The following is a 23,723-nucleotide window of genomic DNA, read 5'->3' on the forward strand; positions in this document are numbered from 1 at the left end:
CCACATTTAGACCAAAAGGGATGAATAACATTTTGGATGTTTGTAGCTTGTTGCCGAAATGGCCTCTACAGACGTTGTCCTGTTAACATTTCCCTTGACCGTGGGCAAGAAGGCCCATGTCCACACACTGTCACCAGCCACACATCATCAAATGCTTTGCTCCTTGCTGATCTGATTGGTGAAAAGCCATATGGCAGGGTCCTTTTAATTTGGCTGACGTTGAGCTGTGTTTGCATACCTTTTCACGAGTAAGAGCTGATGTTTGCTTTTTTGCAAATCATCTCTCCTGAAGGGTGTTTGTGTTTTTTTTTTAATTGAAGTAGAGTTGATTTACAATAGTGTGTTAGTTTCAGGTGTACAGCAAAGTGATTCAGTTATATACACGTATGTATTTTTAGATTATTTTCTATTATAGGTTATTACAAGGTATTGAATGTAGCTCCCTGTGCTATATATCCTTGTTGCTTATCTAGCTTATGTATAGTAGTGTGTATCTGTTAATCCCAATCTCCTAATTTATCCCTCCCCCCCCTTTCTCCTTTGGTAACCATATGTTTGTTTTCTGTGTCTGTCTGTTTTATACAGATTCATTTGTATTATTTTTTAGATTCCATATATAAGTGATTTCATATAATATTTGTCTTTCTCTGTCTTACTTCACTAAATATGATATTCTCTAGGTCCATCCATGTTGCCACATCTCCTGAAGGGTTTTAATCCCTGAAAGGGAGGCCGCCCCCTTTTAACTGCCCCTTAACTCTGGGATTTTGCTGGCATGCTCCCTCCAGCTCTCATATTTATTCCAGAGGACTTTCAACTCTATTCACAACCGAGACTCCGCTGCCTCCCATCTCTGCAGGCTCAGGCCAGTGTATGTCCCCAGCACGTCTCAGACCCCATGCACCCCAAACCAAACCCACCATCAGCCTTCCTTTCCTCCTCCTACTGAGAAGTCACCCCCACCCATGTCACGGGGCCTTCATGCCCCATGCCTCCATCTGCCCTAACATCTGGGTGTCACGCCACACCCCAGGGTCACTAAGCCAGGATCACTCTCAAGTATTTCTCAAATCCTTTGCTCTGGCATGGGAAAGCATAAGAACATAGCAAAACAGTGACTGACCAGGGCCCGTGGCTCTGTGGTCATAGGCTTCAATCTCAGCTCTGCCTCTAGTATGCTGTGTGACCTTGAGTAAGTGACTTAATTCTCAGAGCTTGTTTCCTTGTCTGTAAAATGGGTATAATCTCAAACATAACTACATGGTTGTGGGGACCACACGGAATGATCTGTGCCGATTGCTCAGCCCCGTGCTGGGCACATTGCAAGTGTGCAGTGCATGTTTACCTGCTACCTTCTGTGTGCCAGGTACTGTAACTAACCAGGCACAGGCCAGGGTCTTGCCCTCCTGGAGCTCAACTTTCCACTGCGGGGCAGGGGCTGGTAGTAAACAGATCAAGGGCCAAAGACAAGTTGCCACAGGCCATAACGAACGATCACTAGGAAGCAGGCAAGAGGATAGCAAGAGAGATCTTCCTTTCCACCGTAGGATGGAGGATAAATGCTAACTGAGGCCTGAGGATGAGCACGCAAGGAGTATCAAGGAGCCGGCAGGTGCAAAGGCCCAAGGCAGGAAGAGCTCAGCACAGACAAGGGGGTAAAAAGGGAGCCGCAGGGCAAGTGTGCCTGAAGAAAAGGAAGGTGCGTTAGTCTGGAGTGGTCGGCAGGATCCAGGCTGGCTCTGTCTGCCCAAGGGCCCAGGAGGGAAGGTCTTGGCCTTGATTCTCAGTGCACTGGGGAGATGCTGGAGGGCTTGGCCTGCCTGAGAAGATCCCTACCACTGAGTGGACAGCGCCTTGTAGAGGGCAGAGGGTGTAGGCAGGAAACCTGCGGTGCCTGACTCGATGGTTGGCTGTGTTGGTGGAGAGATTTGGTCTGGCTCAAGCTGCTTTGCCCATCCAGTGGCACTCAACAGCCTGGATGATGCGAGGGAAGGGACGAATCAAAAATGACTGCTAAATCTTTATTTTTAAAACACTTTTTAAAATTATGGTAAAATACATATAACACAAAATTTACCATTTTAGCCCTTTTTTACATGTACAGTCCAGTGGTATTGAGTACATTCATATTGTTGTGCAACCATCACCACCATCCATCCAGAGGCCTTTTCATCTTCCCCAACCTGGTCCCCAGTAAACACTCCCCGTTCCCTCCTCCCCCAGCCCCTGGGACCCACCGTCTACTTTCTGTCTCTATAAATTTGACTCCTCTGGGGACCTCATATGAGTGTCCTTCTATGTCTGACTATGTTGCTACATCTCTTTGATGAGCCTTTCTTTCTTTTTTTTATCATTTGGGGTGGGGGTGAGGGTTCCAAAATCACAAGTTTCCTGTTAAACGGGTTTGCCATACCCAAGAGGGACACAGGAGGCTTCTGAATAGTCCTCAGCAGAACTCAGCAGGTCTGGGTGGGGGGCATACATTTGGGAGGCATCACTATATAGAAGTCCAGACTCCCTTGGCGGGGCCATGAAGGCATGACATGACTTAGGGGAGGGGAGGTCTCAAACTCAAGTGTTGGTGGGGCCAGGTGGGGGTTAAATGAGGGGTCGGGGAACAGCTGCTGCTCCACTCCTGCTTTTTATCGCCTCATAGGAATAAAGGCTTTGTGTGGTCATATCGTCACACTTTTCGTGACATTTTTGTGTAAGATCTCACAACTTTTAAATGTTGGGAATGAAGCCATTAGGTCCATGATACAGAGTCCGGACCTCAGACAGGAAACAGAAATGAACAGGATACACGTGGGAGGGGATTGGAGACTTCGCTTGGTGACCAGGAAGGGATGGATGTGCAAAGAGGAGAGGTCTGGAGCCAGCCCCACGGGGATACCTGCGCTCCACGACTGGGCAGTGGAGGAGGGGAGTGAGGCCTACGGGGCTGGGGAGGGCGGGATGGAGCTGGGCCGGGGCCCGGAAAGACGGGGTAACCTGCACGCGCCATAAACGTCAGCTGTATTTGTATCATTTCTAATACAAAATCGATGCTCTGCGAAGCACGACTGGTTGGGGATATTCAGGATGGACCCTGGAGGGGAGGAATCCATTGCAGAAACTCCTCACTCAGGTTTGCGAGAGCCTTTCTGACCCGCGCCCTCTCAGCCCAACTTGTGTGTCTCCTCCGAGCTCCGAAAGGGACATTTCTAGTTCTCCGCTCACCTCCTAGGTTGGTTCTGCCTTCTGAAACCACGTGTGTCGTCAGCGCATTGCTTTGCTCTTAGCTTCTCCATCCGTGCCCTGTCGCTTACCCACTCCCGCTTGGGAAATTACTTCCACCCAGCATTAACCGCGTTCATTTCTTCTCCTCTCCTCCTCCCCCGCCAGACTTGGAAATGAGACCTGAAATGAAAGAACCGGACCTGAAGGAAGAGATTTCGGAAGACAGACCATCCGGGGCCTGGGGTTCAGCCGTGGACGGAGCGCGGACGCAGGGTGACAGGGTGGAGTCGCGGCGGGGAAGCGCTAGGACCTGCCCGGGGCGGCTGGAAATGTCCCGGGAGTCGGACCCCGAATGTCGTGAATTGCTGGCGTTCGTTAACCAGAGCCCCACCCCGGCGCCACCCAGGTCGGGGGGTCCGCGGGAAGCAGGGGTCCACCCGTTTGCCATGCGGGGCAAGAACCTCGCAGGTAACTCGGACCTTGGTAAACCCTCCAGACCGGATGTGGAGAAGAAATCCTACGACTGCAGCGAGTGTGGCAAGGCTTTTGGCCGCAGCTCGTCGCTGGTGAAACACCAGCGCATCCACACCGGGGAGAAGCCCTTCCAGTGCGACGTGTGTGGGAAGCACTTTCTGGAACGGTCGTCGCTGACCATCCACCAGCGGGTCCACACGGGCGAGAAGCCGTACGCGTGCGGGGACTGCGGCCGCGCCTTCAGCCAGAGCATGAACCTCATCGTGCACCAGCGCACGCACACCGGCGAGAAGCCGTACGCGTGCGGCGTGTGCGGGAAAGCCTTCCGGAAGACCTCCTCCCTCGCCCAGCACGAGCGGGTCCACACGGGCGAGAAGCCGTACGCGTGCGGAGAGTGCGGCAAGGCCTTCCGCCAGAACATGCACCTGATCGTGCACCAGCGCACGCACACGGGCGAGAAGCCGTACGTGTGCGGCGAGTGCGGGCGCGCCTTCAGCCAGAACATGCACCTGACGGAGCACCAGCGCACGCACACGGGCGAGAAGCCGTACGCGTGCGGGGACTGCGGCCGCGCCTTCAACAAGAGCTCGTCGCTGACGCTGCACCGGCGCAACCACACGGGCGAGAAGCCGTACGCGTGCGGCGAGTGCGGCAAGGCCTTCAGCCAGAGCGCCTACCTGATCCAGCACCAGAGGCTGCACATCGGGGTGAAGCCTTTCGAGTGCGGCCAGTGCGGCAAGGCCTTTAGCAAGAACTCCGCGCTGACCCAGCACCAGCGCATCCACACCGGCGAGAAGCCGTACGCGTGCTACATCTGCAAGAAGCACTTCACGGGCCGCTCGTCCCTGGTGGTACACCAGATGGGCCACACCGGCGAGAAGCCGTATGCGTGCGGCGAGTGCGGGAAGGCCTTCAGCCAGAGCGCCTACCTCATCGAACACCAGCGCATCCACACGGGCGAGAAGCCGTACCGGTGCGCGCAGTGCGGCAAGGCCTTCATCAAGAACTCCTCGCTCACAGTTCACCAGAGGATCCACACCGGGGAGAAGCCCTACAGGTGCGGCGAGTGCGGGAAAACCTTCAGCCGGAACACCAACCTCACGCGGCACCTGAGGATCCACACCTAGGGTGCTTGGGGCGCCCCAGTCTACACCAGGTGGGCGGCGTCCTTAGCACGGGCCGTCGGCTCTCTGGGAGTTCTCAAGTGCTGGCCCAGGGTGGCGCAGCCCCGCGGCTCTTAGGAATTGTGGGGGTCTTGGTTCTCACGCGCTCCTTCCCGGCCGGGCGTCCACACCACCGAGCCGGAAGGCAAGTTCCTCCGTGCCCAGTGTACTTGGGAACGTTGCAAGGTTGGCTGTGGCTGGTAACTCGCGGGAGTTCCAGGAACGGAGCGCGTCGGGGTTCCAGACCAAGCGCTCAGTACATTTTAAGCGCTGAGATGGAGCCTCCGGTCGGTCTCCGTTCCGATAGTAAAGTTGGGGAGAGGCGTGCAGGACTTGATAAGAGCGTGGGGACGTTTTTCCCCTTGTCACACACACCCTCGGTCTAGTCCAGATGTAGGTTGTCAGTGAGTTTCCTCTATGGGGAAGAGCTAGAGGGGGACCCTTCGTCGTCCTTCCATATCCCAGCCCCCCTGCAGTCTCCCTAAACCGTACTGGAAGCCTCCTCCCCCCAGGCTAATAAGCGGTAGAAATTGGCAAGTTCGTGAGAGGAAAAAAATGTTTTTTCAGAGTTAGCAATAACAGTAACCGGTTTGGCTGCCAAAGTTTCTCATAGTGGTCTGTTAAATTTTTTTTTTAATAAAACTTTTCATGAAGGGAGACCAGTGTCATCTTAAACAGTCATCAGGTGAGAAAGATACAGGTAACAGGTGTGCTGTCAAAGTCGGTTTCAGTGCTTGTGGGAGAGGGCAGGGGAGCGAGTAACAACAGGCTTGATATTCAGGTTAAAATACTTAACCGGATTCAATAAGTTGCACATCTGAGTCTCTTTACATAGTTATCTTTTGCAGTTAAACTTGGAGTCTCCTAAGGCTGACCTGAAGCTTTGTGTACACATAGAGTTCCCCCAGCCTCCCCTCTCTGGGACCTTTTCCACCACCTTTTTATTTTAATGTTCTGTGCTACTGGTCGCAAATGTCCTGGAGTGTCTGCATGTCCCACACTTCCTGACGCTGGCGTGCACAAAGAATAATTCATTTTAAGCAACCACTTATATTAGTAAGCACACTTCGTGTTGTAGGTAGGAAAAACAGCCATGTAGAAACATGGACAGTTTTTGAATGTCAGGGTGCAGGCATCAGGGTGGGCTTGATCCAGACGCACAGCGCGTCAGGACCACAGCTCTGCCTCCCCGTGGTCTGCTGGCTCTCCCTTCACGCACTGGCCTCGTCCTCAGGCTGGCTTCCCTTGTGGTTTCATGGTGGTTTCCAGCAGCTCCTCTTGACACACTTCCTCAGTCTCGTGCAGATGGAGACAGACCTCTTCCAGTCATTGGCAAAAAAGCCCTACGCTTCATTCCGCTGGACTCACCAGGGGCTGATTGTTCTGACCAGAAAAATGCCATGTGCTTATTGGCTTAGATATGGGTCTCGCCCTCATCCTTGAAATAGTAGCTGTGGAAGGGGAATGAATGGGAGTGACTGCCCAGATCGGCCTGAAACCACTGTCCACCCTTGACGTGGGCGTGGGGTCCATTCTGCCCAGGTCACAGTCGGGCAGAAGTGGGATGACACGGAGAAGCCGGCCCCAGCGTCATCGGATGGCCTCTCTGGCTTTTGTTGTGACAGTGAGGTCCTGCTGCACGTGACATTTTCTTTGGGGAGCCTTCTCATTGCCTTGGTCACCACGAGAGCCCCCGGTCCTGGCTGTCCTCTGTGCTCTCTTGACCACGGGATGGGGGCAGGGCCCAGAGAGACTGAGAGGCTCCGGGTCACATCTGTTTGCACCAGCTTTCGTCGCCATGCCCCCATTCCCGTTGGCAAGAACAGATGTCATGTGATCAGGTTTCCTGCTTGGGGGGGCGGGGCAGGGGTGGCCGGGTGAGTGACTGTGACGCACAGGGCAAGTGTGAGCCTTGGATGGATCGAAGGTGAGCCCCAGCTGTGAGCGAATGAGTTCCTTCTAACCCTCTGTGCTTCGGTTCCCTCTGCTTTAAAAAGGGGGTTGTGGGCATCTCCGAAGTTGATTGATAGGATAGTCAGGGGCAGGCTAAGCTGCAGGTCCTGGCAACACAGAGCCTCAGACAACAGAGCCCCCAGCCTCTCTGCCTCTCTCCTGCTCCCTCGCTTCTCTCTCAGTCTCAGACCAAAAATTCCACCCAGTCGCACTCCTTGTGGTCACTTAGGACCTACATCCCGTCCACCCCTGAGGACACAGGGCTGGTCAGAGCTGGCTGCCAGCCACCATGAGCGTTCCAGCGGCAGGTCAGGGGAGGCAGCCTGGGGGAGGTAAGTCTGACCAACACCTTAGCACCGGACCGGAAGTGGCCCAGTGTCTCCCACTGTCTATCACGCCTTTGACAGCTGCCTCCCCTCAGACCTACATGGAGGCTGGGAGGTGTCGTCCAGGGGTGTTTCCAGGACGAAGTGGAGACAACCATCCCTCAGGCTGCACCCTGAGGACCTGTCCAGGCAGATCGTGCAGTCAGGCAGGGGCATGAGACATGGGCTTTCAATAAAACGAGCACATGGAGCTTGGCAACCTTCTAGGCCCCCCAGTAGGAGCTAAGAGTAGGGGTCTCTGACGGTTTGGCCTAGCAGCCATGTCGCCACCCTCCTCCTGTGCTTCCCTCCCATCACCTCCTACTCATGAGATGGGACACTCAGCCTCGCCCTGCTAGACCTTTCCACACCTGGCCCAGTCCTCTCATCAAATGGGAAAGGACGGGGAGGAGGGGTGTGGGAGCACCCTCTTCTCTCAGGGCCACCCGGTCCCTGGTAGGTCAGGACGGGATGCAGGTAACTGAGACCTTGGACAGAGACAAGCCCTGGAGAGTTATCAGAGACCCATGGTCACCGTCCAGTATTATTCACTGAGGGCCTGGACACAGATCCAGAAGCTGGTGATGGCCAGGAATCTCCTGGAAGTTTTGGAGTTTCAGGAGAGGTGCAAACCATTCTCTCTCAAATCACAGATTTATGACCCCCTGACATACTGGATGGGATTCTTGTGAACATAAAGTGCTTTGAGTCAAGCAGGCTTATTGTCTAATAGATGCCTCATCCACACCTTAATAATATCTTATTATTTTACTATTGATAATAGTGCTCTATTATCATTAATTAATAGTAAATAATAAATACAGTGCTCTATTATCAACAGTCAAATAAAATATTAATAAGCACTATCTAGAATGCTATTATTATCCTGGTTTTTCAGCTGAGGAAACTGAGGCTCAGAGTACTAATGCTTTGCTCAAGATCTTGGAGCTGAAAGCTTTTATGTGCAATGTTTCTGTTTCCTAAACAGCACCAAATTCCCATATTTAAGAAATGCTACTTGGGCCAGGCCCAAGCAGGCCACACCAACGACATCTGGGGCAAGAAACAGATTGGACCCCTGGTCTGCAGCCCCTGCAGAGTGGAGGAGTGATCAAGTGGGCTCTGGGGTCAGGGGATCCTGGGCTCAACCACTGGTACTGCCACTCACCCAGTGGTCAACCTGAGCTTGCTCGGTGCCTCCTTGTCTGTTCAGTGGAGGTGATGCCTGACCTCCCACACAGGGTGGAGGTGATGGTGAGGTCACAGAGCTGGGTCAGCATGGACGAAATGCAGCAACAAACCCCAAAGACCTGGGGCCTAATTCCTTGCAGCCAATCGTAGGAGGATCTCCACAGGGTGACTCGGGGGTCCAAACTCCCTCTACCACATTCAGCTCACTGCTTCTGGAAACACCCTGGGGTCAGCATCCAGGGGGCGGATGGGGGAAGGGCAGGTGGCAAAGGCCCAACCTTTTCTGGACACATCCCTCTCCTCACCTTCCACAGGGAGGAGTGGTCCATGCCCCTTCCTGGATGCAAGTGTGAAATGCGGTCTCTGGCAGGACAGCTGCGTCCCAGGACGAACTCTGCACCAGGAAGGAAGGAAAGTGAGGAGTGTGGGGGGTTACTGTCTCCCCCTGCCACCCAAAATGCAAGGTGGGTGCTCATGCTTTCCAGTAACATGTAGACAGCAGCTACAGTTGCAAAAGGCTGTTTCTAGCCATTTAAGGATGTTATAGATTGCATGTGTTCTCCCCAAATTCATATATTGAAATCCTAACACCCAGTAACTTCAAAATGTGACTGGATTTGGAGATAGGGCCTTTAAAGGGATAATTAGGGTTCTGTGAGGTCATATGAGTGGGCCCTAATCCAATGACTGGTGTCCTAAGAAGAGAGAGAGAGATGCCAGGCCGCACACGGGCAGAGGGACAGCCACGTGAAGAGGCCACAGGAGGGCCGCCATCTGCAAGCCAAGGAGAGAGGCCTTAGGAGAAATTAACCCTGCTCACACCCTGATCCCGGACGGTGAGAAAATAGATTTCTGCCATTCAAGCCCACTGCCCTGTCTGTGGTCTTTTGCCATGGCAGCCGGAGCAAACGAATACAGTGAGTGAGCTACAACAAGCTCCCACTGGACAAACCTTTCTGGCAGAGACACCAGATCCTGCAGTGAATAAACAGCCATTTAACGGAGAATCACGTTTATTCCCGGTAAAGTGCCAGGTACGCAGGTGATGTTCAGCACCAAGGACAGCAGCTGGTCTGAGCCACAGTAAGGGCTTCCCTGGTGGCCCAGTGGTTAAGAATCCGCCTGCCAATGCAGGGGACACAGGTTCGAGCCCTGGTCCGGGAAGATCCCACATGCCGTGGAGCAGCTAAGTCCATGTGCCACAACTACTGAGCCTGCACTCTAGAGCCCGCGAACCACAGCCATTGAGCCCACGTGCCACAACTACTGAAGCCCGCACGCCTAGAGCCCATGCTCCGCAACAAGAAAAGCCACCACAATGAGAAGCCCGTGCACCAAAACAAAGAGTAGCCACCCCTCGCTGCAACTAGAGAGAGCCCACGTGCAGCAACAAAGACCCAATGCAGCCAAAAATAAATAAATAAATATATATTTAAAAAGGCCTAGAGGGAAATGAAAGAACGGAGCCAGCCAGTCTCCTCCACTTAGTCCCAGGAGCCCACCTGAGGGAACCACCAAGAGGGACCATGAGACCAAACGGGTTTTGCCAGCCTGTGCTGAGGAAGGGTGTGGAATTCCACAAATAACTGTTGGTTGATGGCAGGGGTTGGCCAGCCTTTTCTGCAAAAGGCCAGAGACTGTGTATTCTTTGCAAGCCACAAAAGCTCTCTCTGTGTCATATTCTTTTCGCTTTATTTTACAACCCTTCACTTTATTTTACAGTGTGAAAGCCATTCTTACCTTGGGGGCCATGTGAAAGCAGGTCTGGCCCCCGGGCTGCGGTTTGCCAACCCCTGCCTGATCTAATCTCTCCCCTGGTAACGGGGATAATTTTTGGAGTCTGGTGCAACATGAAAATATGGGGCCCTCTGTCCAGAGGTTATTAAGCATTTCAAAATGGTGACTGCAGAGCGTGAGACCGAGCGTGGGCCAGGCCCTGTGTGGTTGCACAGGTCGCACACTGCTGAAGTACGGCAGCTATCGCCTGTCCTGAGGGAATTCTCAGGAATGTGTCATAAGCCCCAAGGGCATCTCTTGACGTCCCTGAGTTAATTCTAAAGTGATGACGGGAGGAGGCTGAAACTTGGCCACCATCTCAGGCCTCACCTGTGACAGGTTATCTGGGAGAGTGGGCAGAAGGCTGGGCTCCCTGGCGGGCACCCCCGCAGCAGCGTGGGTCTTCTTGTGGCAGGTGAGGTTCCCGATGCACCTGAAGGCCTTGCCACACACCTTGCGCTCATAGGGCCACTCCCTGGTGGGGATCCTCCGGTGCGCCGTCAGCATGGGCTGGTGCCGGAAGTCTTTCCCACACTGCCCGCACTGGTAGGGCTTCTCCCCTGTGTGGATTCGGCCGTGCTGGACCAGGGTGGACTTCCGCACGAAGGCCTTGCTGCACACGCCACACTGGAAGGGCCTCTCGTCACTGTGGATGGCCTGATGCTAGAGTAGGAAGGACACCTTCTGGAAGCTTCTCCCGCATTCGCCGCAGCGGTAAGGGCTTCTCGCCCGTGTGGATCTGCAGGTGAATGGAGAGGTGCGCCTTCTGGCTGAAGGTCTTGCCACACTCCGTGCACTCAAAGGGTCTCTCTCCGGTATGGGTCCGCCGGTGCACGGTGAGGTAGCCCTTCTGGCTGTAGGATCTCCCGCAGGCTTTGCAGTGGAAAGGCTTCTCGCCCGTGTGGTTGCACCAGTACACCACGAGCTGCGCCTTCTGGCTGAAGGCCTTGCCGCACTCATAGCACTTGAACGGCCGCTCGCCCGTGTGCGTGCGGTGGTTGTTGACCCGCTCGGATTTCTTGCGGAAGGCCTTCCCGCACACCCTGCACGGGCGGGGCCTGTCGCCTCTGGCGGCCCACTGGTGCCCGAGGAGGGAGGAGCGCTTGGTGAAGCGCTTACCGCACAGGTCACACACGAAGGGCTTCTCCCTGGTGTGGATGCGCTGGTGGTCCACCAGGTTGGTGATGAGGGTGAAGGCCTTGCCTCACTCGCCGCACTTGTAGGGCCGCTCGCCGGTGTGTGTGCGCCAGTGCCCGAGCAGCTGCTTGTTCTGCACGAAGGCGCGGCCGCATTCGGCACACCGGTAGGGCCACTCGTCCATGTGGATACGCCGGTGCACTGTGAGGTTGGCAAGCTGGCAGAAGGCCTTGCTGCCCTCGGCGCACGTGAACGGCTTCTCGCCGGTGTGGACGCGCCGGTGCACCGTGAGCGTGGCTTTCCTGCGGGAGCGTCTCCCACACTCGCCCCACGCGAAGGGTTTGTCCAGGGCGTGCACGCGCTGGTGCTGCGCCAGCTCGGTGCAGTGTGCAGAGGCCTCCCCGCACTCCTGGCACACAGGACTTCTCAGTGACGGCAGGGGCTCTCCCAGTTGGCATTCCGCGGGCCGCACTTGTGGGGTCCCCTCCCTCCTGGAATTCCTGGCTGGGGGTCTCCTGGCTGATGCTCTGAAGGGGCCCTTCCTGAAGCTGTCCCGGCCTCTCCTGATGCACAGCCCCAGGGGCAGCCACCTCCCAGATCTTCCAGGTCCAGCTCAGGGGATACTCCTGCAGAGACAGCTTCCACTGGGCCATTCCTCTCCAGTCTCCATTTCTGAAAGAGACAGAAAACACGAATGTCACCCACGTCACCTACTCCCAGAGCTGGAAGGGGTGAGGGCTGGGGGCTGGGAAAGCAAAGAGAAGCCTCCTCAAGTACTTGCCAAGGGCTCTAGAATGAGGTCTAGTGTGTGTGTGCAGTGGACAGAATATATGTGCCCCCCCCCCCGCAAATTCATATGTGGAAATCCTAATCCCCAGGTGATGGCATTAGGTGGTTGGGAGGTGATTAGGTCATAAAGGCAGAGTACTCACAAATGGGATTAATGAGATCTCTCTCACCCCTTCCTCCTTGTGAGGACACAGCGAGAAGGGGCCACCTATGAACTAGGAAAAGGGCCCTCCCCAGAACCCCCCGTTTTACCCAGGGAGCTCAAGTTCTGGAAGTTCTCAAGCATCACATCCTTGTACAGGCCCCTCTGAGCCAGCTTCAGCTGCCGCCACTCCTCCTGTGTGAAGTTCATGGCCACATCTTTGAATGTCACCAACTCCTGTGACAGCAAAGATGTCTGGTTCAACCAGGCCGGCAGGGCTGGAGGAGCCAGGGAGGTGGGGCAAGGCCCTGGCCTCAGTGGGTTCTCCCAGGGAATATCCCCCTCCCCCAGCACAGAATGGCAGTGGCACACAGTAGGTGCTCAAGAAACGTCAGCTGTCATTAGGATGACATCATTATTACAGGGCTGGGACTGGATTTGGTTTGGGGCTTCAGGGCTGTGTGGCAGTCCCCAAGGCCATCCCAAAGTTTGAGGATTCTCTATGAGGACTTGTGGGACTTGGCATAAAGTTGTATTCGTGGCCACCCTGCCCCAGGTGACAGGGCACAGGCCCCGGAGGGGGGCTCCAGCAGGGCCTCATTTGACTCGAGGCCCAACCTGAGCCACCCACGAGGAGGAGGGCAAGGAGCTGACACTACTCACCAGGGCCTTGTCAGCCGGCAGCTGGGCAGCCATCCCTCCACTGCCCACAGTGACCAGGGGATGGGTGGTGGGGTCTGGGGGCTGATGGAACTGTGGTGGAGGGAGAGAGAAGGGGGACAGTGAGAGACCAGGCCTAGCCCTGCCCCCTGGATTCACACACACACACACACACACACACACACACACAGCTCTTCTCATCCAGAGAAACACAGAGACACAGCACGCACACACCCCATGGGCTCATGCTACCCAGACACCGCCACAGTGTGGTGGCTGGGGAAGTAGGGAGTGGGGATGTCTCTCCCAGGTGGGTTCAGACCCAGGGCCACTCTGCCTAGACACCCCCATCAGGACCTGGACCTGAGATCCACCCTTAGGGCCAAGCGGCTGAGCCCCCACCACTGCCCCAGGCCCCAGCTTACACTTGGGGTCCGGCTCTGCTACCAGATGAAAAAGCCCCCAGGAACAAAGGCCCAGGGACAGAGAAATCAGTCCCCAGCTGCAGAGTGTTCATCATGCCCTTGACTGCTCCATACTGCATCAGTTTCCTCTGGCCACCATCCCTGACCCAGCTCATGGGGCTCTGGAGAGAACCAGGGCCTCTCACCTAGGCGCTGACCAAGGCCTTGACTGCCACTCTCCTTTGACACCTGTTGCCTGGGCTGGTGAACTGTGAGACTGCAGGAGCCAGATACCTGGGTTTCAATTCTGGCTCTGCCACTTACCTGCTGTGTAGCTTTGGGCAGGTTACTCAACCTCTCTGTGCCTCAGTTTCCTCATCTAGAAAATGGGCATAAGGTCCCCATCTCATGGGGTCATTATGACATTTCAACAAGTTAGTGTAAGTAACTCGTTATGAACAGTGCTTGCCATGTGGTAAGGGATATATGTTTTATTGTTGTTGTTATTTTATTATCGCCATCTATATATTCAACATTCTTCCTACTAAACTGGGCTTCCCTTTATTATGTTTTATTCCAGTACCCTACAAAGGATTTGGCTCACAACTAGCCACCCCCCACCCCCTCCTTTTTTATTATGCTCAAATACACATAAAATTTAACATTTTACCCATTTTAAAGTGTACAATTCAGTGGCATTTAGCACATTCATAATGTTGTGTAACCATTACTGCTATCTAGTTCCAAAACATTTTCATCACCTCCAAAGGGAAACCTTGCACCCATGAAGCAGTCCCTCCCCATTCCCTCCTCACCACAGGCCCTGGCAACCACCAATCTGCTTTCTGTTTCCATGGATTTGCCTGTTCTGGACATTTCATACACAAGGAATCCTACACTATGTGGCCCTTTGTGTCTGGTTTGTTTCACTGAGCTGGGTGTATTTGAGGTTCACCCATGTGGTAGTATGTATCAGGGCCTCATTCCTTTTCATGGCTGAAAAATGTTCCATTGTGTGAACATACCACGTTTTGTTATCCATTCTCTGCTAATGGACATTAGGGTTGTTTTCACATTTTGGCTGTTGTAATGCTGCCATGAGTATGCATGGTCAGGTGCAAATATACCTTGCAGATATTGCGGGTTAGGTTCCCAACCACCACAATAAGGCAAATATCGCAATAAGGAGAGTCACACAAATTTTTTGGTTTCCCAGGGCATATAAAGTTATGTCTATATTATACTGTAATCTGTTAAATGTGCAGTAGCATGATGTCTAAAAAAAATGTACGTATCTTAATTTAAAAATCCTTTATTGCTAAATAATGCTGACCATCATCTGAGCCTCAGTGAGTGGTAGTTTTTTTGCAATAGTAACACCAAAGATCACTGATCACAGATCACCGTAACAAATAATTTTTAAAAGTTTGAAGTATTTTCAGAATTGCCAAAATGTGACACAGAGACAAGAAGTGAGCAAATGCTGTTGGAAAAATGGCACCAATAGGCTTGATCAATGCAGGGTTGCCACAAGCCTTCAATTTGTAAGAAAACGCAGTATCTGCGAAACACAATAAAATGATATATCTATATTTGAGTACATAAGGTGTACACATATTCTAAATACCATATTTATGTGCATATGAGATGTAACCACACACTAAATACCATATGTACATGCATATAAGATATATAGAAACTGATATACATGACATGTGTATAAGATATATGCACAAAATATCACATATACATGTATATGTGGTTCAACCACACACTAAATGCCACATATATATGTATATAAAATATATGTGATCTTATATCTGTGTGCTATGGTACTAAATACCATTTATACCTGTATAAATGTGTAATGTGTAATCATGCACACTAAATACTACATAGGCACGTGTGTAAGATATATGTAAACTGATTATATATACTACAGTTCTGAATACCATATACATTGGCATATAAACTATTTACACAGAACAAATACCATATATACATATATAAGGTAAATAAACTCTAAATACCATATTCCCTGTAAATAAGGTGTATATATAAAGATATACTAAATGCTGTACATACATGTATATAATAAGGTCTATTAGTACATGCTCACATGAAATACCATAATTACATTAATACATGTAACTACACCAAATACCGTATATATGTATATACATGTACTCTAGTAAAAACTGTATTTCATTTACTCCAAGAGACCATAGGTTGAAAGAAAACATGATTTTATCTCACTAAGGAAAAAAAAAGAATCTGCCAAATAAACCACAATATACCGTCAGTGGTAAGACACATCCTAATTTTGGAGATATTAAACTATGAAAAAAAACCGGATCTTTGAATTAAGGAGTAAAGTTGAATCACTATATGTTCGGACTGAAACGACCCAGGAACACAAGCTCTAACATTCTCTGGCTGCACCCCACTGCATGGCCTGGCAGATGCCCCACCTGGAGAGCACTGTTCTGACAGAGACCAGACTCTGGATCCAGACTGCCTGGCTTCCAGTCTCGGCTCTGCCACATCCTAGTTGTGTGTTCCTGGGCAGGTCACTTAACCTCTGTTTCCTCCTGTGTAAGGTGAGGGACATAATACCCCTACTTTATAGGGTTGTGAGAATTAAGTGAGTCAATACAGATAAAGACCCCTAGAATGGTGCCGGACACGGAGCTTCCTAAGTGTGGTTATTAAGTCGCACTTAATAACCCCCTGGTGGTGATGGTGCGAGGGGGTGGGGTGGGGAGTCTTTTCGGTGCCTCAGTTATGGGGAAGTCACAGTGCGTACCGGATCAGGCTACTGCAAGGGTTTAACGAGGTGAAAGGGCGTCTCTCTCACTTCATCAGCATCAGCATCACTGGGAAAGCTTAGGAGGCCAAGGCCCCGGGGGACACACCCAGGGAATCTGGGTCGGTCTTCCCGGGAGAGGGGGCCCGAGAATCTGCATCTCTGACGACCTCCGGGCGGGCGACGCTGGCACTGCTGGAGCGGGGCACCCTCTGCGGGCCGCGGAGTGAGTATTCAGCTAAGCACTCAGCTTAGCTGACTAAGCACTGAGCACTCAGCTCAACGCCCGGCACTGAGGAAATCAACGTTCCGTGACTGCCAGCGGCGGCGGGGCCGTTACTATTACCTAAACAGTAGCGAGAACGGAGCAGATCCGGCGGATGGAGCCCCGCGGAGCACCTCGGCTACAGGTGGCGTCCTCGCACCAACTGTCCAGGCGGGGAAACTGAGGCACGCAGGGATGGGGCAGGGATTCAGAGCCTCCTCTGGGGTCCCTCCCGCGATCCAGGGTGCATGTTCCTCCCCGTCGACGAAAACCCGGCGGGGCCGCTGTGGGGTTCTGACCGCAATATGGCCAGCGAGAGCGCGGTCTGCACCTGTGCGGCTCGGCTGCTCCCGCCCCGACCCCGCGCCGCGTGAGGCCACACCCACCCCGCGCTCCCAGACTCCTCCGCGCGCCGACCGGGGTGGGCGGGGACTGAGAGGTGGGAGGAGAAGAGGGATTAGTGGGGAGGGGGGAGATGGAGAGGGGCTTGGAGAGAGTGGGAGGGGAGGGGGAAAAGGAAGGAGGGAGGAGGAGTTAGGGGAGGGATGGAGGGTGGCGGGGGAGATGGAGAGGGGCGGGGAGGAGAGTGGTACTCTTACTGGGAGAAGGGGAGGAGGATCAGGAGGGAGAAATGGGGAGGAGGGAAGACCAAAAGAGGGGCAGGAGGGGAGGGGCTTGAGAGGAGAGGGAGGGGAGGGGGGAAAGGAAGGAGAGGGAAGAGAAGAAGGAAGGGAGGGGGTTGGGAAGGAGAGCGGGGAGGGGAGGAAGATGCAGGAATGAAGAAGGGAAGAAAGGAATTGCTTCAACAATACTGAAAAAAACAACAAGAATTGATTAGGACTGGTTGGGAGACAGGTCTGCCCGGTTCAAATCCCAGCTCTGTGTCTTTGGACCCGTGTCCTAACGTTCTGAGCCTCGGTTTCCTCGTCTGTAAAGAGGTTGCAGTCACGAAACCTGCACTATAGATGGGGTTGTTGTGTGGATGACGTGAGTTAATTAGCATAAAGTCCTTTCAAAAGGAACTGGGGCCCGCAAAACAGCGCTGTCCTACCCAACTTTATGCACAGATGTGGAAGTTCTGTGTCCGCGATGTTCAGTATGGTGGCCACTGACCACGTGTGGCTCTTGAGCACTTGGCATGTGGCCATGGAACTGAATTCTTAGTTGTACATAATTTGATAAATTAAAGTTTTCATAGTTGCTATGGCTACTGGCTACTGCGTTGGACGTTGTAGTTCTAAAGCCTTAGCTGTTTTCGTGACATATACTAAGCTTCTCGTGTTTTATAACAGTTTGATGGGGCCTCTTAAAATACCCACAGCAACCACAATAGCAACAGCACTTTGGGGGTCTTTTTTAAGTGCCAGGGATTGTCCTAAGGACTTGACGTGGATTAACTATTTGAATCTTCTCATAGTCATGAGACGTTGCCTCTCACTGGGTATAACAAGTCTTACTACTATTATCATTTGAGTGTGTACTCTGCCCTCCCCGAAACTCTTGACACACATATCATGTCATTTAACTGCAGGAGGAGAGGCTTAGGTATAATATATTTGGGAAAGGCCACAGGACGGGGTCAGCAAGATGGGAGTAGAACGTGGTTGCGTTTTGTCTTTATTTGGATCTGCGCTAGAAGGTCCTGAAGCTTGCAGCGATGGAGGAGGCAGAGCAGAATCTGCCTGCCCTGAAGCTGCAACCACCGTCCCAGGGCATGTGTGTGGTCCTAGGACTGGGGCCCTCACGCTACCTCTTCCCATAAGCTTTAAAAAAAATTTTTTTTATTGCTCCTCTTTTCCCCCCATTTCCTTTTTCCATTAAAAATTTTCTCTGGGAACCCCCTGGCGGTCCAGTGGTTAGGATTCTGCGCTTCCACTGCCAGGGTCCTGGGTTCGATTCCTGGTCAGGGAACTAAGACCAGGGGCTAAGATCCCACAAGCCAGGTGGTGCAGCCAAAAAACAAACATACAAATATATAAATAAATATATTCTCATTTTCGATATTAAAAATGGCCATGATTTTTTGCAGCTTCTGCTCTCAGGAGCTGGACTCTGTTTTCCCATTCCCTGAACATGTGCTGTCTTTGTGGGTTGTGTAAGGTCGGATCTTAACAAACGGCACCGCGAAACAGGAAAGCTTCAAGTGAGCTTTATTAGTGAGCGCTCCCGGGCGAGGTTCACTGGTGAGAGAAAGGGGGCCAGAGAAGTCGCACCCAGGGCGAGGGTTGGGCAAGATTTTATAGGGGAAGAAGGGAAAGGAGTGTGGTGAATCTGGGAGGGTGCAGGGTATTCCTTATTTGGTGGTCTTTTCGGGTATCCTGGGGGACCGTTAGTCCCGCCCCTCGAAAGGCGGGAAGGCTGGGCTGGGTTCAAAGTCCCCAGGTCAGTTCCTGGAACTGGGTGGTCTGGAATGTCTCCAGGGCAGTTTCTGGAACTGGGTGGTCCGGAAAGTTTCGGTCTGATGCAACCTGTGAATCTAATTGTGTTCCCCTGCCTCGGGCCAGTTGGCCTTACAGGTTGCTTTGACCAATACGATATGGCAGAAGTGATGCTGTAGGATTTTGGAGGTTAGACCTTCTGATTCTGACACCAGTTCCAATGTGTGTGTATTTTTCCCCAAACCACCAAGCAGTTCTCTGACACCAGCTGGGAGTTGGAGACATTATCTACCTGGAGATAGCATCAGTTAGCGATACCAATACACCTTCCCAGAATGATTTCCCTACTGGCACTCCCCCTGCCAATGTATAAGAATGTCTGTCTTAATTACTGCCTGGCCCATTATGTGGGGTGGCTGGGCTGTGCGTTCCCTAGTTTTCGGATCTTAACTACATGAAAGAAAGCCAAGGTTGGGGGTGAGCTGGTAGCAACTGCTCACTGTCCCGCAAAACGTGTCTCTACTTCTATTGTGCCAGAACCCCTAAGTTTTAGCTGCATTTCCCAGTCTCGCTTGTAGCTGGATGTGGCCAGGTAACTAGGTTGTGACCAACAAGGTGCAAATGACAGCATCAGGTTATAGCTTCCGGGGTGGACTGCTGCATTCAGATTCTGGCTTTGTTGTTCCCCTGTTAAGGAATGTTGGGAAAGTGACTTAATTTCTCTGCACCTCAGTTGCCTCATCTGTACAATGGGGATAAGGATAGTATCTACCTTATAGTGTTGTAATGAAGAGCAAATGAAGTAATACAGTGAAGCAATTAGAACAGTTCTTGGCACAAAAGTGTTCTATTATGTGTCACAATTATCATTATAATAATCTTATTATCACTTCCTAAGGTTGATGTGAGGTTCAAGTGCAACCATGCTCCATGCCTATTATCAGAACAAATTTCCCTGGGGTTTATTGGTCTCCCACGACCAGGGAGAAATATTAGGAGGGAATTAAATCCATCCATCTCCCCACCCACTCACCTCCACCGGCATCATCACCCTAGGAGGCTCCATAGATTTTCCATTTCCTTCATCATAGATACTCATTTACCCAACCAATATTCTCCAATGCATGAAAATTCATAGAGGGAATTTTCCTTTTGCCGAAGTTTCTTTAAAGAGCTGCCTACAAGGAATGTGGGTGTTTATTTATGTGACCACCTGCTTTACAGAGAGAGGCAGGTGTGAAGTTGCCGTTTTTCACTGCTGAATTCAATGTATCACAGGGAGGTTGGTGTGAGCAGAAGTGTGTGGAAAGGGGGAGGAGAGAATTAGGTCAAAGAGCCTGAGGTTTTTTCCTTTCTTTCATCCTTAGTGGTGGAGGAGAGGCGGTTTTAAGTATGTGAATATGTAGAATCTCTGCATCTTCTGATAATCAGGCATCTCAAGAGACAAGAGGCTTCAGGGTGAGTGGAGAGTCATTCATTCAGCGAATATCTGAGCAGCTCCTCTGTGCCAGGCACTGTTCTAGGGGCTGGGAATCCAGCAGTGAGCAAACCAAAGCCCTTTGTCATATGGAGCCACGAGCACTAAATTCTGAGCGTGATCAGAGGTAATTAGGTGGAGGGTGAAGGGGAAGCCTACTTCAGCTTGGGCAGTCGGGGAGGCCTCTCTCTAAGGAGGGGATATCTGAGCAGAGCCGCAGTTAGCAAAGACCGCTGTATGCATATCTGGAGGAAGGGTAGCCTCCTCTCACCCAGGGTTCACTGGAACCTTGCTCAGAAGACAGGAAAAATAGGCAGCACCCAAGAATCTGTCCTTAGAAACTTGGCTAAGTAGCTTAGGATTCGTCTGGGTAAGAAATGGTGAGGAAGGCTTGAATATACTGATATGGAAGGAGCTCTGGTTACAGTATTAAATGAGAAAACAAATGAACAATTGACCACAGTGTATCTTGTGTATTCTCATTTATGTTTTTAAAAAGTATATATATACATTATATACATAGTGCATATATATATACTGTACATATATAACTATGTAACTCTATATAAAGTATATATACTTATGTCTATGTAACTATATAACTATACAGCCTTATATATAGAGAGAGAGAGAGACAGAGAGAGAAGTATCGATAGAAGAAACGCTACTACTTCTGTACAGGTTGTTAATCTACTGAGATGCTTCTCTGAAAGTTGGTAAATAGCTGCTGGCTGAAGGCCTCTGACCCTGCTGCCTTGTCCTGTCCTACGCATCACCCAAAGGGTGCCAGGTGTTGGTGATTAAAATTCTCGGACTGACTCCTACTTCTTTACAGGCTGCTAATTTATTGAAACACCTCAGTGAGAGAGACAGGGCAGAGTGTACTTACTGTACCTCACCTGAAACTGGGACCCTCCTGTTGCCCTTCAAAAAGTAATGATGAAATCCTACAAGCCTATGGGACAGTGTAGAGAATAAGACAACTTACCTCCCATGTATTTTTTTTTTTATTGACATATAGTTGATTTACAGTGTTTTGTTAGCTTCTACTGTACGGCAAAGTGATTCAGATATACATATGTATGCATTCTTTTTATGTTCTTTTCCATTATGGTGTATCCCAGGATATTGAATATAGTTCCCTGTGCTCTACAGGAGGACCTTGTTGTCTATCCATTCTCTATATAATATTTTGCATCTGTGGATCCCAAACCCCCACTCCATCCCTCCCCCATTACCTCCCATGCATCTGCAACTCAGAACTATTTGATTTTTTTAAAGTATGTGGGTACATGACTTTGATTTCAGAAAGAAGTTTTTTTTTAAAGTAATTTAATATTTTATTTATTCATTTATTTTTGGCTGTATTGGGTCTTCGTTGCTGTGCGTCGGCTTTTCTCTAGTTGCAGCGAGCAGGGGCTACTCTTCGTTGTGGTGCGCGGGCTTCTCATTGCATTGGCTTCTCTTGTGGAGCATGGGCTCTAGACGCACAGGCTTCAGTAGTTGTGGCACGCGGGCTCAGTAGTTTTGGCTCGTGGGCTCAGTAGTTGTGGTTCATGGGCTCTAGAGTGCAGGCTCGGTAGTTGTGGCGCACGGGCTTAGTTGTTCTGCGACAAGTGGGATCTTCCCGGACCAGGGCTCGAACCCGTGTCCCCTGCATTGGCAGGCGGATTCTTAACAACTGTACCACCAGGGAAGTCCCATAAAGAAGTTTTAAATCACTGTACACCTCATGTCAAAATTGTATCCCAATTCTTTATTCATTTTATCCTAATGTTTTTAAAACATACATATTTTTCCACCTTATGCCTTTATTATTTATTTAAGAGCTTATTTGATACAACACTCAAAAGGGACAGAGAATATAAGACAAAAAACAACGTTCTCCTCATCTTCCAACACCGGATTCTCTTCTGGTAACCACAATTATCAGTTTCTTTAGAAACCTTCAAGAGATACTGTACACACACATGCACACACACAGCCCTCATCTTATCCTATCAGGCCCAACAAACCAGGGAATCAAAAGGTAGGACTGTCTTTCCCATCGCTGGTGGTCTGGATCTTTGAGAGGATGATGTGGGTTTCCATGGCAATCAACTGTCTCCCAGGGATGGAAAGAAAAACAGGTTGGCTGCCCAAGGATGGATCCAGGATCCTCTCTGGGAGGAGAGGACTCTTGTGGAGAACTGACCGCCATCCCTCAGCCCCCTCCCTGGGGAATTTACAAACCCTATTTTGGGGTGAGGCTGGGAAGGGGAGGGCTGTCTCTTGTGGTGTTGAAAAGCCTTCTGAAGTAGGCTTTCTGTGGGGTGGAGTAGATTTTAGAGCCTGTGAGTTTCAGGTCTGAATCACAACTCTGCTACTTACTGGCTGTATAAGCCAGGTGATCTGGTTTAATAGGGATCAGAAGGGTGACTGCTGTGTGCTAGACAGTGGGAATTAGGGGAGGGCAAGACCATTCATAGTTCACCTCTCAGAGAGGGACTTACCTTCTTCAAATCTCTCTTTTAAACTTATTATTTTATTTTTCTTTCTTGACAGTCAACAAGTACAAACATTTTCTCTGTCAAAGATCAAGATTTCCTGCTGATCTCACTTCAGCAACCCCAGTCTCTGCTCTAGAGGTGAGTGACTGCTGTGGATTTGGGGTGCACTGGGAGTGTGCTATTACTTTTCATTTACATACATCTCTGTGCCTACAGAAGGAAATGGAATTTGTGTGTGCATATCTGCAAATGCATTGATACTGGCCTGACTTTCCTTATCTTGGCTAATATTACCCATCCCATAATAACAATGTCAAATGCATATCAGCCTCTTACTATGATATACGCACTGTTGTTATTGACTAAGTTGTCATAATTAAATCGATATGTCATATTTCATTGATGTTAAGGTGCACTTTTACTTTTTTTATTGCTAACATCTGTGACATTGAAATACAATGGTCAATGTTTGGATTTTAGGATTTTTAACTTCTTATTTGGTAAGCAGTACCCGTGGAAGCAAAACTGTCACATTCACGGCGTGCCATAGTCCAGGAAGAAAAATTAATTTACACCCTGAGATTAACCAAATATAACAGGGTCATCCTATTTAGTCCTGATCCCCCGAAAACAAAAAACTTCCTGTAAACCTGGAATTTAAGCAAAATCAACTTTATCCATGAGTTTTGCCATGCTGAAATTTGAGGGTCTGTCATGAACTTTCTGACTGTGATAATCGTTTAACAAAATTAGTGGTTTTTGGGGGGAAATTCACTGGAAGTTCAGCGACTGGAGTCCTTCAGTGAAAGGACTCAGTGCTTTCACTCCCGGGGGCCCGGATCCAATTCCTGGTTGGGAAACTAAGATTCCGCAAGATGTGCAGTGTGGCAAAAAAAAAAAAAAAAAAATTAGTGGGTTTTCATCATGAACAAACAAATGTAACCTTGATAAACTCGGTAATGTCTTGTGAGCTTTTTCTTTTAAATACGTTTTGTGTTTTAAATTTGGCAAGGCTTTACATACACATCTATGCAT

At 50.6% G+C, this 23,723-nt stretch overlaps 1 protein-coding gene and 1 long non-coding RNA gene across 12 annotated transcripts in view; one reads left to right on the top strand and one right to left on the bottom strand.

The window, feature by feature from the left end:
- Positions 1-23,723, top strand: part of ZNF470 (zinc finger protein 470) — a 117,731-nt gene that overhangs the window by 41,569 nt on the left and 52,439 nt on the right. For 9 of the 11 annotated variants that reach the window (XM_060288542.1, XM_030851279.2, XM_060288544.1 and 6 more), the window contains 3 exons: positions 3,385-4,849; positions 8,680-8,829; positions 22,744-22,826. In XM_060288542.1, coding sequence (XP_060144525.1) covers positions 3,385-4,820 — 1,436 coding nt within the window. In that variant the 3' untranslated portion in view covers positions 4,821-4,849; positions 8,680-8,829; positions 22,744-22,826. Of the gene's footprint in view, positions 1-3,384; positions 4,850-8,679; positions 8,830-9,393; positions 15,622-22,743; positions 22,827-23,723 lie in introns of those variants that run through there. The other 2 variants (XM_060288538.1, XM_060288537.1) reach the window with 2 other exon arrangements.
- On the bottom strand, positions 7,464-16,692 carry LOC115849721 (uncharacterized). The gene is made up of 4 exons (XR_009559903.1): positions 16,426-16,692; positions 12,873-12,962; positions 12,320-12,446; positions 7,464-11,950 (listed from the first exon to the last, which is right to left on the bottom strand). It is a non-coding gene; the product is annotated as an uncharacterized lncRNA (long non-coding RNA).

This window comes from Globicephala melas, chromosome 19, assembly GCF_963455315.2.
Source record: "Globicephala melas chromosome 19, mGloMel1.2, whole genome shotgun sequence".
NCBI classification, from domain to species: Eukaryota; Metazoa; Chordata; class Mammalia; order Artiodactyla; family Delphinidae; genus Globicephala; species Globicephala melas.